At 43.3% G+C, this 17,502-nt stretch overlaps 1 protein-coding gene across 1 annotated transcript in view; it reads right to left on the bottom strand.

The window, feature by feature from the left end:
* Window positions 1–17,502, bottom strand: part of nelfe (negative elongation factor complex member E) — a 28,667-nt gene that overhangs the window by 5,436 nt on the left and 5,729 nt on the right. Inside the window, exons 5-9 of the mRNA XM_020518329.2 lie at window positions 13,056–13,093; window positions 9,274–9,677; window positions 6,564–6,699; window positions 636–690; window positions 252–354 (exon numbers count right to left, since the gene is read on the bottom strand). Of these exons, the coding sequence (XP_020373918.2) occupies window positions 252–354; window positions 636–690; window positions 6,564–6,699; window positions 9,274–9,677; window positions 13,056–13,093 (736 nt within the window). The remainder of the gene's footprint in view (window positions 1–251; window positions 355–635; window positions 691–6,563; window positions 6,700–9,273; window positions 9,678–13,055; window positions 13,094–17,502) is intronic.

The raw sequence follows: 17,502 nt of genomic DNA, 5'->3' as shown, positions 1-17,502 counted from the left end.
ACTTGGTTGAACACAATAATAGGATCAAGTTGCGAGACATATTTGACTGTCAGCTTTGAACTCTCGTTAACAAGGCAATAGTATTTTCAAGGGGAACAACATTTTTGCGAGGTATGAATTACTGACAGCCATCAACCCAAAACACACACTCATTGTTTCACCTCAGTAGCCTGTTACAGAGACATGAACCATGACATCATTAACACAATCACAGACTCTGCCCGGAATATGAACTTGCAAAGTTCTCCTACCTAGGCTCCCCCAAACCGACTTCCCTGTGGCTGTTTCCAGCATTAGCTGTTTACGAGCAATCATCACCTTCAAGCAAACAGCTCCAACCATGCTGCCATCTAGCTGTTATGGAGAGAAAAAAACACCTCAGAATGGACTTGAAGAATACCAGGAATTGTAGTGAAACATGAGACACACATACACAGTAACTAACAGACCAAAATATCTCTTACATGTGTACATTCCTATTCATTCACATTTACAGGAATTGGAGTGAAATGCTACATATGCACAGTAACAGGAATGAACATGAGACATTACACAAAAACCCAAACACTCAGGAGCATGGTACAAGAATCAATTCACACACTAGCCTCATTGCATCTCTCTGATCTGTTCCTTACCTCTGCAATCGCCTGATCTGCAGACTCCATTGTCTCAAAAGTGACAAATGCACAGCTGTAATAAACAGATGGGTGCAGATCAGTATAGCATAGCTGGTGTGCAAAAGCATCAGCAGCATCACAAACACTGTAGGAACCCTGGCAACGTATGGATCAGCTGGATGGATGCCTTGGGAGCAGGGAATGGGGAGAAATAGATAAGATGGGCTGGATTCCAAAAGCTAGGCCTCCCAGTCAGACAGGTCACTGCTGAGCGGGACCAGGCAGCAGCCAGACTGAACAGAGGGTTGCTCCAGAACACCCAGGTGAGATCATGTAATAGGTCTGGAGCCCAGCTGCACTCTCTGGGCTAACATGCCATTGTAAACTGCTCTGCTGGTTACATGCAAACCACATTATTAGTGATAATGTCTCCAATCTAATCGTTCTTCACTTATGGGCCCCAGCTTGTGGTGGAAGGGGGATCTGTGCTCTACAGTGTTGAAGAATTACAGGTTGTCGAAAGCTAAGTGTTTTAGATGGGGTCAAATTAACCATCATCCCTCTTTATCACAGCAATACAAAAGTACGGAGGTTTTGCTACAGCTGTACATGACATTGCTGAACCCAGTTTTGATCTCCTTACTTGTACTGCAGGTAGTACAAAGAAGGCTGATGGTTAGGGTGAGGAAAGATTGAGCTAGTTGGGCCAATATTCCTCATGGGTTCTGAGGAAGAGACACTGGATCCATAACTTTAATTCTGAGTTCTCTCCACAGATGCTGCCAGACCTGCTGAGCTTTTCCAGCAATTTCTGTTTTTGTTTCTGATTTCCAGCATCTGCAATTCTTTTGGGTAGTTTGGGTCCATATTCATTGGAGTATAGAAGAATCATAGAATTTCTACAGTATGGAAGCAGGCCATTCAGCCTATTGAGTGCACAATGAGCCTTCAAAGACCAGTCCATCCAGATGTAGATACACCACCCCCCCTACCCCATCCCTGTACTGTCACATTAACTGTGGCTAACCCACCTAGCCTGCACACCCCTGGACACTATGAGCAATTAAGCATAGCCAATCCACCTAACCTGCACATCTTTGGACTATGGGAGGAACCGGAGCATCCGTGCAGACCAGGAGAACATGCAAACTCTACACAGACAGTTGCTTGAGGGTGGAATCGAGCCTGGGTCCCTGTGCTGTGAGGCAGCAGTGCTCACCACTGAGCCACTGTGCCGTTCCCTCCGTGGGAAATTTGAGTGATCTTATTGAAACATAAAGATTCTGAGGGGCCTTGTCTGGATGGATTCTGACAGGATATGTGTATGTGTGTGTGTGTGCGTGTGCGCGCGTGTCGACTAGAATTTGGGAGGATCAAATCACAGTAAGGGCTCTCAATTTAAGACAGAGGAAGAGAAATTTCTTCTCTCGGAGGATCATCAGTCTTTGGAATTTTCTTCCCCAGTGAGCAGAGCAGGCCAAGGCATTGAAAATATTTGTGGCTGAGGTAAGACAGATTCTTGATTGGTAAGGAAGTCAGGGGTGGTGGGGTGGGGGGGTGGAAGAACAGCACAGCAAGATGAAATCAGGGCCTCATAAAAGCAGCTACAATCATACTGAATAGTAGAGCAAACTTGATGAGCTGAATGGCCTACTCCTACTCCTGTTTCTTATGAGAAGGAAGCTATTTGGACAACCAAGTTTAAGTAAACAATTCCTGACAGCAAAGCAATGAGTCCCACTCACCCTGCTCTTGCCTAGAGCCCTGCAGCCTCTATGTCACATTAGATTAACACAGAAAGGGTGACATGCTTCAGAGCATATCAGCAAACAAGCCAAGAACAGGACGAGATGGTTTTTTTTGGAACAGTTTGTGGTACAGCCCACTAGGGAACAGGCGATTCTGATTTTGTGACGTGCAGTGGGGTAGACTCGATTAGGGAGCTGAAGATGAAGGAGCTCCTAGGGGCCAGTGACCATGGACTTCCCCATGCAGTTTGAACGGGAGAAGCCGGAATCAGATGTAATGGTTTTACAATTAGCAAAGGTAGCTACAAAGACATGAGGGAGGAGTTGGCCAGAGATGACAGAAAGATAGGTGGAGGGACAAGTAGTGTTGATGAAGCAGGGAGGTCACAGAAGGACTTGTACATGCTAAGCAAGTCGGCAAAGAAGCCTCTGACTGAAGGGAAAACCCTTGAAAACTCAGATGAGGAGGAATTTTTTCAGCCAAAGGGTGATTAAAGGGTGAACTCACTGCCACAGATGACAAGTGATTGAATGTATTGAAGACAAGAGATGAAAAGGTTCTTGATTAGTAAGAGGATCAAGGGTTATAGAGAGAAGGTAGGAGAATGGGGTCGAGAAAACATATCAGCCATTATCGAACAGTGCAGACTCAATGAGCCAAATGGCCTAAATCTGCTCCTATAGACTATGGTCTTATGGTCTAACCACAAAAATCTCCAACTGCTAAAATCTGCTTGGGAAACTGCTTGATATACATTCCCAGGGTGAGTCCGGAATGCCAAGGGTAAAACATCCTAATTTCAACCAGCATTTTCGGAATCACTATTATTTAAAATGCATTGTTGAAATGGTGTAAAGCACCATAATCAGTAAAACTACTGGAAGAATTGGAGGGCAATAAAAATAAAGATAGGTTTTTCTATATATGTTTGAAATTGACTGCTCAGCCACTGATTTGTAAAGAGCATATTAAGCCATAGTCACAAGGAGCTGGAATATTTGAATAACTACCTTAAATTGTAGAGGGATCAAAACCTATCTAGAAGTAGCCTGAACGCGTGGCCACCTACTTACTGAAGGATTGGACTGTATACATCAGTTGACTTTCCTTATTTATCACAGCTGAATTGACCATTAAAATTAGCAATATTTTAACAGAAAGAGGCCATGGTGGCCCCGTGGTCAGCACTGCTGCTTCACAGTACCAGGGAGCTATGTTCGATTCCACTCTCGGACGACTGTGTGGACTTTGCACATTCTCCCCCTGTCTGCGTGGCTTTCCTCCAGGTGCTCCGGTTTCCTCCCACATACATGCAGGCTAGGTGGATTAGCCAGGGTTACAGGGACAGAGAGGAGAGGCCTGAGGGATGCTCTTCAGAGGGTTGGTGTGTACTCGATGGGCTGAATGGCCTGTTTCCACACTGTAGGGATTCTACGATTTTACGGTCGTCTTTACGATTTTAGAGTAGATTTGTAGCTCGGGTTGTGGATGTTGTGGTTGGATAGCTCGCCGAGCTGGTTTGTTGTTCCGCAGATGTTTCATTACCCTGATGGGTAACATCATCAGTGCAGCCTCTGATGAAGCGTTGTTGTGTTTTCCCGCCTGTTATTTAAACTCTGGTGTCGGTTGAGCTGGGTTACCTCACTTCCAGTTTTCCTTTGCAATGGAGCGTATATGGGGTCTAGCTCTGTGTTTATTGATGGCTTTCTTAGTGGAGAACCAGGCTTCTAGGAATTCCCTTGCTTGTCTCTGCTTCGCCTATCCCAGGATCCTGGTATTGTCCCAATTGAACTGGTGGTTTTCCTTATCCATGTGGATGGAGATGAGTGAGTACTGGTCGTGTCTTTTTGTTGCCAGTTGATGTTCATGTACTCTTGTGGTTAATTTCCTTCCTGTCTGTCCAATGTAATGTTTGTCGCAGTCTTTGCAGGGAATCTTGTATATGACATTGGTCCTGTCCATAGTGGGTACAGGGTCTTTGGTTCGGGTTAGCAGTTGGCGTAGGGTTGATGTGGGTTTGTGTGCAACTCTGATGCCCTGTGGTCTTAGGAGTCTTGTGGTTAGTTCAGATTTGTTCCTGATGTAAGGAAGCGAGATGATTGTGTCAGGGCATGCAATACCCGCCTGGTGTTGTTCGTGTAATAGGCATCTTCCGATCCAGATTTTCGGGTATCCGCTGTCTTTGAGTACTTGGAGGAGGTTCTCTTCTTCTTTTTGGCGTAGTTCTGTGTTGCTGCAGTGTGTTGTTGCCCGTTTAAATAGTGTTCTCACGCAACTTCGTTTGTGTGTGTTAGGGTGGCTGCTACTGAAATTCAGTACTTGCTCAGTGTGTGTGGCTTGCCTGTGTACCTTTGTTAGGAATTCCCCATTGGTCCTGAATTTCACCATGACGTCCAGGAATGGGAGCGGTTTGTTATTTTCCTCTTCCCTGGTGAATCTGATCCCGGTGAGGGTGTTGTTTATTAGTTTGTGTGTCTCCTCTGGTTTGGTCCTTTTAATAATTATGAAGGTGTTGTCCACATATCGTATCCATAGTTTCAGTTGGATTAGTGGAAAGGCCATGTATTCAAGTCTCTGCATCACTGCTTCAGCTATTAGTCCAGTGATAGGTGATCCCTTGGGTGTCCCGTTGATCTATTCATATATTTGGCCATTAAAGATGAAGTGGGTGGTGAGGCACAGGTCCAGTAGCTTCAGCATGTTGTCTGTGGAGATGGGGTCATTTGGATCTTGTTCTTGTCGAATCAATAATTTGTATTTAGGTGGTGCCATGGACACTTTAAAATATCCAAAGGTACTTTACAAGAGTTCTTTCAGACAAAAGGGCAATTTAGAGTCAACTGCAATGTTGTGGGTCTGGAGTCATATGAAGTTCAGACTAGATAAGGATGAGAGATTTACTTTCCTAAAATGTATTAAATATCTATATAATTTAACATTATAGATTTATATATGAAACATATTAGTGAATCAGATAGATTTTTACAAGAATCAATTATTGTTTCACAAGAACCATTACTGACATGAAATTTAAGTTCCAGATTTACCACTTCAACTTATAGTCCAATAACTGTCGCGATGGAATCTGAAGCTGTATCACCATAACCTCGGGAACAGTACTGGATCCACTTTTGTTTGTCATTTGTACAAACCATTTTGATCAGAATTTAGGAGACATGGTTAGTAGGTGTGTGGATGACAAGAAAATTGGTTAATATTATGGACAGTGCAGGAGGTTATCTAAGATTACAAAGAGATCTTGATCAATTGGGTCAAAGGGCTGAGGAGTGGCAGAAGGAATTTAATTTGGATAAATGTGAGGTTTTGCAGCTGGGTAACACAAACAAGAAACTTATATAATTAATGGTAGGGCCCTGGGTAATGTTGTAGAACAGAAAGACCCAGGGGTTCAGGTACATAATTCTTTGAAATTTGCATCACATGTAGACAGGATGGTTAAGAAATTATTTAGCACGCTTGCTTTCATTGTTCGGACCTTTGAGTATAGGATCTGAGGTGTCATGTTGAGGTTGTACAGGATGATGATGATGACGCCTCTTCTGGAAGACTGTGTACAGTTCCAGCCACTCTGCTACAAGAAGGATATTATTAAACTGTTGAGGGCTCAGAAAAGATTTACCAGGATGTTGCTGGGAATGGAAGGTTTGAGTTATGAAGATAGGCAGGAACTTTTCTCACTGGTCCTTAGGAGGTTGAGGGGTGACCTTATAGAGGATAATAACATCATGAGGGGCATAGATAAGGTGAATAGCAAGGGTATTTTCCCTATGGTGGGGTAGTTCAAAACTAGGAGGCATATTTTTAAGATGAGAGGAAAAAGATTTAGAAAGGACATGAGTAGCAACCTTTTTTTACACAGAGAGTGGTTGAGATGTGGAATGAATGCCAGAGGAAGTAGTGGATGCAGGTACAGTTACAACATTTAAAAGATATTTGTATAAGTACATGAACAGGAAAGGTTTGGATGGATATGGGCCAAATGCAGGCAAGTGGGACCAGTTTGGTTTGGGAACATGGTTGGCATGGACATGTTGGATAGAAAGGTCTGTTTCCATGTTGTGTGATTTTGTGACTCTGGATAACCAGTCCAGCATCATTACCACTACATCACTGACTTCCGGTATAGAAGCATTGAGAGAGTTTGCCAAGCACAGAGCTGACTATATCACCACTCACTTCCTGGGGCTATCCATGGTCAGGTTGACGATGGTCCCAAAATTGGAGAAGGAACTCCTCAGCATTTCCTCAGTCATCCCCATGCCATGCACATAGATGGTGTTTCCTTTCCGGGGTGCACGGAAAGAGTCATATCCTGCGGGAGAAGCAGCATTCCAGTTGAGGCACAGAGTAAAAACATTTTTTCACCCATTCTTCACGTTCACAATGACTGTCCCCACTGTGCAACCATTTCATAAGATCTTGGCTGATCTGATTGCAATCTCAAATCCATGTTCCCAACTATACTGAAAACTTTTCACCCCCTTGTTAACAAGAATCTCCCCACCTCCAATTTTAAAATATTCAAAGATTCTGCTTACAAAACCTTTTTGAAAGAGAACCGAAAGATCTGCAGATGCTGTAAATCAGGAACAAAAACAGAAGTTGCTGGAAATGCTCAGCAGGTTTTGCAGCATCTGTGAAGAAAAAATAATCAGAGTTAACGTTTTGGGTCCGGTGAGTTCTGAGGAAGGGTCACCGGACTCAAAACATTAACTCTGATTTTTTTTCTTCACTGATGCTGCCAGACCCACTGAGCATTTCCAGCAATTTTGTGTTTTTGTTCTTTTTGAAAGAGAGTTCCACAGATTCATGACCTCCAGAGGAAAAGTTTAGTCTCATCTCTGTTTTAAACGGGTGACCCTTATTTTTAAACGGTGACGCCCTAGTTCTCAAAATTCAACCTGTCAAGGTCCCTCAGGATTAATATGTTCCAATCAAGTCGCCACTTCCTCTCCTAAATTCCAGTGGATAAAAGTCCAGCTTATCCAACCATTCTTCATAAGATAATTCACCCATTTTAGGCATCAATCTGGGTAAATCTCAGAACTGCTTCCAATGCATTTACACATTTCCTTAAATAAGGTGATCAATACTGTACAAAGTACTCCAGATGAGGTCTGACCAGTGCTCTGTACAGCTGAAGTAGTATCATCTACTTTTTTAATTCAATTCCCTTACAACAAGTATAAACAACCTATTAGCTGTCCTGATTATATGCGTGCCTTGAAACTAACTTTTACTGATTCATGGGCTGAGACACCCAGATTTCTATGTATCTTAGTTCTACAATCTCATATCATTTAGAAAAGTGCTTTTTTGTTTAAATTCTTACTGCCAAAATGGACACTTTCACATTTCCCCACGTTATATTCTATTTGCCATACCTTTGTCCACTCACTGATCCTACATCTTTTTGTATCCTTCATATATCTTCTTCACAACTTACTTTCCTATCAATCTTTGTGTCACCACAAATTTGGCAACCATACAGTCATCACTTTATAAATGATATTATTTTCTTAAAAAGAGTTTCTTATGGCTTGCTATATCTGTGTACTAACCTTTTGTAATTCATGAACTAGAACACCTAGATCACTCTGCAACTCAGAGCTCTGCAACCTCACAGCATTTAGATAAGGCACTTACTTTTCCTACTAAAATGGATAATTCCACATTTTCTCAAGTTCCGCTCCATTTGCCATATCTTTCCTCACTCACTTACCTATATCCCTTTGCCATTTCCACAATTTATTTATCACCTAATTTTGCATCATCAGCAAAGTTGGTAACTATACCTTCTGTCACTTCATCTAAGTCATTTATAAACATTGTGAACAGTACAGGACCTAGTACTGATCCCTGTGACATACATTACATCTTGCCAAACCTGAAACAACCCATTTTGATGGTTTGAAGAGCCTTTCTTTTTTAAAATGCTGTAGATCTCTATGACTCTATACCTACTCTGTTTCCTGCGAGGCAACCAATCCATGCCAATATGCTACTCCCTTCAGCATGAACTTTATTTCCATCAATAACCATTGGGGTGAAACTTTATCAGATTCTTTTTGGAAGACTGATTCCCCCATACTGCGTGATGGAAATCTGTGGTTATATTCTCTGGAGTTTAGAAGAATAAGAGGCACTCTCTTTAAACAGAGAAAACGCTTCAGGGGCTTGACAGGGAAGATGCCGAGAAAACTGGGGAATTTGAATCATGGGGACGCAGTCTCAGAATAAGGGATCAGCCGTTTAGAACTGAGATAGGAGAGCATCTTCATTGAAAGGGCTGTGAATCTTCAGAGTTCTTCACTCTGCATGGTTGTCAATGATCAATAATTGGGTATATTCAAAACTGATATTAACAAATTCACGAGCTTTAAGTCTCAACATGTGGGAATCGGGCAAGAAAGTGGAGTTGAGGTAAAGATTAACTCTCCCAATTATCTTTGACAGCATGGTGAATCTTTGTGAACCTCTTCAATCCAATAGATGAACGGTAGAGCAGTTTCAAGGGGTGTTCGGCCAGCACCTGCTCCTATTTCTTATGACTCAGTCCATGAGGAAGAGCCTGGTAAACAGACAATGCGATTTTCCCGGGAAGCAGGTGATAGAACAACAAACACTTTCATTAAGCCTGGTCCGGAGAGACTAGTACGCAAACAACTAATTAAAATAAATCGCACACAGATAACCTGCACGGAACTGAGAAGCATTGGGAAAAGACTTCAGTATCCCACAGGTAAAGGTGGGAGTGAGGGGCTTTGTGGGGAAGCAAAGTAAACCGCTCTGGGTTCTCAATCTAACCATGCTTATAGAATGGTCACCTGGAAGAATCCAGGCAGGCAAAGTGAACATAGCAATGGGAGAAAGAAATTACACTTACTTCTATAAGAGCCATCACGGTCCCGGTCCCGGTCCCGATCCCGATCCCGATCCCGGTCTCTGTCCCGATCTCGGTCCCTGTCCCTGCCACGGTCTCGGTCTCTATCCCTGTCGCGATCCCGATCACGGTCTCGGTCACGATCTCGGTCGCGATCTCTATCCCGATCCCGGTCTCGGTCCCTATCTCTATCTCGGTCCCGCTCTCGGTCCCGTTCCCGGTCTCGGTCCCTGTCTCGGTCTCGGTCTCGGTCCCTATCTCGGTCTCGGTCCCTATCTCGGCCTTTGTCACGGTCTCTTCCACGGTCGAGATCCCGCTCAACGTCCCTGTAGCTGTCGCGATCCAGCTCCATTCCTGATTCACGTTCCTCCTCTCGATCTTTCTCACGGTCACTGGAGCTCACAAAGCTGAGGACAAACCACAAAAAGCTTTGGTAATCAATGAAGCTTCTTCACCACCTCCCTAATAGCTGTGCACTGACAACTGAAGGAAAAATAACAGCTTCATCAGAATCTATATACAACTGAAAGTTTTCAAAAACATCTCATTTATGTAGCAGTTTTAATAGAACAAACACCCAAGGCGAAGGTAAAGTGAAACTGAACCATGTGAAGAAGTAGTTGGTCATTAGAGGTAGGTTTCAAGAAGTGGCTTAAAGATGAAAAGTGACATACTGTCAGAGAACTGTAGCAAAACAATCCCAGATCGTGGAGCCTTGACAACTGAAAATATGGCTACCAATGATGGAGTCATTATAATTGGGAAACTCAGGAGACCAGAATTCGAGAAGCGCCTTATCGTGGAAGGCTGTGAGCCCAGACATGGTTACAGATATAGGGAATGCTAAAGCCTTGAGGGATCTGTAAGCAAGGTCACAGCATTGCCTAGCCAGGAGACAAAGAGTTCCATAGAATATTTAGCAAGCATCAAAAGATATGCTGTTTTTGTGTAATTGTGGTTTTAGTTGAACAACTTGTGACTGAGAAAGTGTGAGCAGAGCTAAGGGCTCTTATGAGAAAGATCTACAAGACTTTGATGTCTTAAGCCTAGCATTACAGCAGCTACTTTATTACTGATGCAAAAAATTCCTATAAATAAGAGGCAGTAACTGATTTCATGATGGACTCTGCTGAGTCACGGCATAATGTTTCCAAACAAACTCCTAGCCTCGAGCTGACATCAGGGATTTCTAACAGCATCTGTTTAGACAGAATGCACATCACAGGAAAAGCCCATTCATATGATCCATGGCTGTCTTATGAGGAATAGTTGCAGAGACTGTGCTTATTCCAAGTTTACATACTTGAGGGATGACTTGATTTAAGTGTATAAAATCCTGAATTGTCTCGACAAGGTGAACACGGAAAGGATGTGTATCAATCTAGAACGAGGGGACACTATTTAAATATTGGCCGGTTTGCTAACATTCAGAAGCACGTGCAGTAGCAGCAACACATTTCAAATGAATTTAAACAAAAAGTGATAAAACCAAACAAACATATAAAAATGAAAAAAAAAACAAATAAATGAAAGAGTATACTGATAAAGTAAGAAAGCATTAAACAAAGTAGAATTTTTTATTTTTTAAAAATTGTCAGTGTGAAGAAATTGGAGGTGTATATGCACAGTCAGCATTCATCATCGGTTCATGGTGTCAGCAGACACAAGATTAAAATTAAGGGTCGCCTTTTTAGGACAGGAATGAGGGGAATTTATTTTCCCGAGGTAAATTTTGGAACTCTCTTCCTTAAAAGAAGACGGAGACTGGATGATTGAACATTTTTAAAAGTGGAGGTGAATAGGTTCTTGTTCAGCCACGTTATCAAAGGTTAATTAGGGAGGCATGTGGTCCTCATTCAGACGTTTGTTCATATGAGCTTCCACCCACCCTTCATCGTCTAATCCCATCAGTATACTCCTTTTGCCCTCATGCTTACCTAGTTTTCCTGTAATATGTCTATACCATTTACCTCCACTTGTCCCTGTGGTAATGAACTCCATATTCTTGTCACTTTCTCTAGTAGATGAACTAGTCACTAACTTACGCATGTAGGCCTTCTCTACATCTACCCAATTGAAACCCGCAATTGTAAAGACCTCAGTTATGACTTCCACCTTTTTGAGGAGAATCCCGAGCCTGTTCCATTTTTCCTGGTGGTTATAACCTCTCAGTTATGGTACCACCCTTATTTGCACCATCTCCAGTTCCTCTACATCATAAGACCATAAGAAATAGGAGCAGGAGTAGGCCATCTGGCTCATGGAGCCTGCTCCGCCATTCAATTAGATCATTTCTGATCCTTTTCACAGATTCAGCTCCACTTACCCAGCTGCTCACCATAACCCTTAACTCCTTTACTGTTCAAAAATCTTTCGCTTATAGAGATTGAAATGGACACAGTACTCAAGGTTTTATATGGCAGTAGATTGCTGTTTTTCATTTCTAGGCAACAAACATTGCTAAAGATGCCGTTTGTATTCAAGGAATGATTAAAGAGAATTGGCAAAAGAACCAAAAGGTGAGATGAGGAGAACAGTTTCTTTTTTTACACAAGGTTTTACTGTCTGAAATGCGCTGTCTGAAACATGATAAAAGCAGGTACAAGAGTCGCTTTTGGATGTATATAACTCTAAAACTCTCCACCAGATTATATGTGTATACAAACAACCCTCAGTGTTACCTCACCCCTACCTTTCCTAAACTGTAAGACTTTAAACTATAAGACTGCTTGTCCGACAGCCAGCACTGAATGAGCAGAAACCTTCTCAGAACTAAATGCACGATGGATGAAGCTATGGTCTTTGGCCCCTGATACAAACTCGGTTCTCTAGACACCAATGCCATCCTCTCCCTGGCAACTGTATGAGACTGACTCAGTCTGCTCAGGAATATGGTAATATATCTGACATCAAGTCAGCCTCCAGCCACATATCCACACCATCAAGGCCACCTATTTTCACTTCTGGAATATCACCTGATTCCGTGTCTCTTCCAACACATCTGTTGCTCAAATCGTCATCCCTCATGCCTTTGTGATACTTGTGGACTTGAGTATTCCTCTGCAGTCCTCGCTGTTAACTCCCCTTTGACACTAAAAGTGAGCTCATTCGAAATTCTGCTGCCCATGTCCTTACTCATACTAAGTGCCATTACCCAATCATCCCTGTGCTCATTGGTCTATGTTAGATTCGGGCTAAGAAATGCCTCAATTTAAAAATTGCCATCCCTGTTTTCAAATCTCTTCACGGCTTCACCCCTCCCAGTCTTTGAAATCTGCTCCAATTCCAAGGCTTCTGAGATCACTGCACTTCTTCAATTCCGGTTTCTTGGCACACTCAATTTTAATGTCCTTGTCCATCATCCTCATGATGAGCCGTGACTTTAGCTACGTGGGCACCGAGCTCTGGAGCTGCCTCGCTAAACGTTTTCATTTCTCTTCCTCACTTTCACCTTTTGAGACACTCCTAAAAATCTAGCACTTTGACAAAGCTGTTGATGATCGGCCTTGATATCCCCTTTTGTGGAATAGCATTAAGCTTTCTTTGGTCATGTGTTGGAGCTTTTGGATGAGGTGCCACATAAATGCAAGCTGTCGTCATTTGTGGGCCAAAGGTTGTACCCAGCAGGCCCTGTGTCAGCGGCTCGTATGGCCTGCAGAAATCATTCTCAGATAGAGAGCAGAAGAGACATTTGTTTGTCAGTCATTAATAGGTAAAGGGTAAAGCTTTAGTGACCAGCAACTCAGATGATTAAATAATTCGATGATGGAAAAAAAAACAAGTACCTTTCATAAAGACTCTTCCTCTGTGGACGCTTACAGACCTAGGAGATCAAGATGCACCGATCAGCAGTGGAACACAGCAAAGGAAAACACAACATATTGCTATGACAGTAAAAGACCATCAAACAGGGCAACCTGTAAATAAATAAATAATCAGTGACTAATCCAGTCATCTCTCTTTGGGTTGGACACTCTGGAGCGGAGAATCTTTGGAAAATGGGAAAATCTTGCAAGATTTGGAGAGCGTAGATGTAGAGGAGGTAGAAGCAGTACTTACATTTGTTCACGTGAGGATCAACTTCAGCCCTGCAGTGAAATACATGCACGGACATAAAAAAACTGGAGACAACAAGGTGCAGGGCTGGATGAACACAGCAGGCCAAGCAGCATCATAGGAGCAGAGAGGCACCTGCCCCCATACCTCCTCCCTCACCCCCATCCCAGGCCCCAAGAAGACTTTCCACATCAAGCAGATGTTCACCTGCACATCTGCCAATGTGGTATACTGCATCCGCTGTACCCGGTGTGGCTTCGTCTACATCGGGGAAACCAAGCGGAGACTCGGGGACCGCTTTGCAGAACACCTACGCTCGGTTCGCAACAAACAACTGCACCTCCCAGTCGCGAACCATTTCAACTCCCCCTCCCATTCCTCAGACGACATGTCCATCCTGGGCCTCCTGCAGTGCCACAACGATGCCACCCGAAGGTTGCAGGAACAGCAACTCATATTCCGCTTGGGAACCCTGCAGCCCAATGGTATCAATGTGGATTTCACAAGTTTCAAAATCTCCCGTCCCCCTACCGCATCCCAAAACCAGTCCAGCTCGTCCCTGCCTCCCTAACCTGTTCTTCCTCCCACCTATCCCCTCCTCCCACCTCAAGCCGCACCTCCATCTCCTACCGACCAACCTCATCCCGCCCCCTTGACCTGTCCGTCCTCCCTGGACTGACCTATCCCCTTCCTAACTCCCTACCTACACTCACCTTTACTGGCTCCATCCCCGCCTCTTCGACCTGTTTGTTTCCTCTCCACCTATCCTCTCCTCTATCCCTCTTCTATCCGCCTCCCACTCTCTCCCTATTTATTTCAAAACCCCCTTCCCCTCCCCCTTTTCTGATGAAGGGTCTAGGCCCGAAACGTCAACAGCCTCTCTGCTCCTATGATGCTGCTTGGCCTGCTGTGTTCATCCAGCCCTGCACCTTGTTGTCTCGGATTCTCCAGCATCTGCAGTTCCTACTATCTCTGATAAAAAAACTGGATGCTGGAATCCAAGGTAGACAAACAGGAGGCTGGGAGAACACAGCTAGCCAGGCAGCATCTGGAGAAAAGCAGAAGTCAATGTTTCAAGTATTACCCTTCTTCAGGACTGGAGAAGGGTAGTACCTGAAACGTTGAGTTCTCCTTTCCTCCAGATGCTGCCTAGCTTGCTGTGTTCCTCCAGCCTCCTGTTTGTCTAGGTTATATTTGCAGGACCTGATTTATTCATGCTGGAAAGTCTGGATAGGCCTATGCAGTTGAGAAATCATGGGCATTACCATTGGGACACCAGCTTCCCTCATCAGCACGTGCAACAGAGCTGGCACACAGCTACTTGAGCAACAGCCATCGGGACAAATGATTAGAAAAATAGCAGAGGCCAGACTACTTCCATTTTAAGTTAGCTGGAATGCTCCACCCACACCACTCCACATTTTTTTACTTTCATATTTTCCCACTGGGAAATTGATAATGGTGGGAAGATTCATAGTCATTGAGCAAGTTTCCATCCCTGCCAAATTCACTAGGTCATGGCAAGGAGAGATGAAAAATCAAAATCTAATGATGGTTCTTCTTGGAGGCCAGGTATCAGAGGTAAACAAACATGCCTCTCACCAAACATCTCTCCAACTGTATCGTTGACAGCAGAAATTGCTTATTATTCTGACCAGAAACACAGAAAACAGAAGCAGGAGTCGGTCATTTAATCCTTTGTTCTTGCTTTGCCGTTCGATTAGATCACGGCTGATTTTCTACCTCAATGCATCTTCTCATATCATCCTCATACAATTTGATTTCTCAATGATCGAGTTTTTTGACACAGCTGTATTGGGTAGAGAATTCCAAACATTCACCACTCTCAGAATGAAGAATTCCTGTTCACTGAATGCTAAATTGCCTCTCTCTTATTCCATGTTCTAGATTCCACCTACTCCCCCAATGATACAGGAAATGTCAATTTTCATCAAATCAGTCAGTTTTTGAAATAATTTTGTATGCTTCAAATGAGTCTATCACTCGATCTTCTAAAGTCTTGAGAATATAGATCCAGTGTTGGCTGGTAAGTGCCTGCATGTGCATGTGTGTGGAAGAGTAAGTGAGTAAGATAGAAAGATAGCGAGACAGAATGATTTCCAAGATCCTTCACATATTTGAATTCATCAGATCCTCAGCCGAGCAATTACTAAACTAAACTTCCAAAAAATTTACACGTCATAATTGAAGCTATTCATGTATGTGTACACGTTATGATTGCTAATAATTATACCAAGGGATGTATAATCCACAAAAAGAGCTATAAGGAAAAGTAAGATAGAACATGAGGAAAAAACTAGCACAGAATATAAAGACAGATAGGAAAAGTTTCTATAAATATATAAAACGAAAAAGAGTGGCTAAAGTAAACGTTGGCCCTTTAGAGCATGAGAAGGGGAATTTAGTTATGGGATATGATGGAATGGCCGAGGCATTGGACAGGTATTTTGTATCGGTCTTCACAGTGGAGGACACTAATAACATGCCAGTAATTGACAAAGAGACGAAGGTAGGTGAGGACCTGGAAACAATCATAATTACGGAAGAGGTAGTGTTGGGCAAGCTAATGGAGCTAAGGATTGATAAGTCTCCTGGCCCTGATGGAATGCATCCCAGCGTACTAAAAGAGATGGCAGGAGAAATAGCAAGTGCACTGGCGGTAATTTTCCAAAATTCGCTGGACTCTGGGGCAGTCCCAGCAGATTGGAAAACAGCAAATGTGACGCCACTGTTTAAAAAGGGAAGTAAACAAAAGATGGGGAATTATAGACCGGTTAGCTTAACCTCTGTAGTGGGGAAGATGCTTCAGTCTATTATCAAGGAAGAAATAGCAAGGCATCTTGATAGAAATTGTCCCGTTGGGCAGATGCAGCATGGGTTCATGAAGGGCAGGTCATGCTTGACAAATCTTTTGGAATTCTATGAAGACATTACGAGCGAGGTGGACAATGGGAACCCAGTGGATGTGGTGTACCTAGACTTCCAAAAGGCCTTTGACAAGGTGCCGCACAAATGGCTATTGCATAAGATAAGGATGCATGGCATTAAGGGTAAAGTATTAGCATGGATAGAGGATTGGTTGACTAACAGGAAGCAAAGAGTGGGGATAAATGAGTGCTATTCTAGCTGGCAGTCAGTGACTAGTGGTGTGCCTCAGGGATCGGTGTTGGGACCGCAATTATTTACAATTTATATAGATGATTTGGAGTTGGGGACCACGTGTAGGGTGTCAAAGTTTGCAGATGACACTAAGATGAGTGGCAAAACAAAGTGTGCAGAGGACTGTGAAACTTTGCAGAGGAACATAGATACATTGAGTGAGTGGGCAAAGGTCTGGCAGATGGAATACAATGTAAATAAATGTGAAGTCATACATTTTGGTAGGAGTAATAGTAAAAAGGATTATTACTTGAATGGTAAAAAGTTGCAGCATGCTGCTATGCAGAGGGACCTGGGTGTCCTTGTGCATGAATCACAGAAGGTAGGTCTGCAGGTACAACAAGTAATTAGGAAGGCAAATGGAATTTTGTCCTTCATTGCTAAAGGGATTGAAATAAAAAGCAGAGAGGTTATGTTGCAGCTGTACAAGGTGCTGGTGAGGCCACACCTGGAGTGCTGTGTGCAGTTTTGGTCTCCTTACTTGAGAAAGGATGTACTGGCACTGGAGGGGATGCAAAGGAGGTTCACTAGGTTGATTCCGGAGTTGAGGGGGTTGGCTTATGAGGAGAGACTGAGTAGATTGGGATTATATTCGTTGGAATTCAGAAGATTGAGGGGGGATCTTATAGAAACATATAAAATTATGAAGGGAATAGATAAGATAGAAGTAGAGAGGATGTTTCCACTGGCAGGTGAAGCTAGGACAAGAGGGCATAGCCTCAAGATTAGAGGGAGCAGATTTAGGACTGAACTGAGAAGGAATTTCTTCACCCAGAGGGTTGTTAATCTATGGAATTCCTTGCCCAGTGAAGTAGTTGACACTACTTCAGTAAATGTTTTTAAAAAAAAGGTAGATTTTTTTTGAACAATAAAGGAATTAAGGGATACGGTGAGAACGCGGGTAAATGGATCTGAGTCCACGAAAGGATCAGCCATGATCTTATTGAATGGCGGAGCAGGCTCGAAGGGCCAGACGGCCTACTCCTGCTCCTAGTT

This window comes from Rhincodon typus, chromosome 35, assembly GCF_021869965.1.
Source record: "Rhincodon typus isolate 14 chromosome 35, sRhiTyp1.1, whole genome shotgun sequence".
NCBI classification, from domain to species: domain Eukaryota; kingdom Metazoa; phylum Chordata; class Chondrichthyes; order Orectolobiformes; family Rhincodontidae; genus Rhincodon; species Rhincodon typus.
This window is presented reverse-complemented; position numbering and strand designations above follow the sequence as displayed.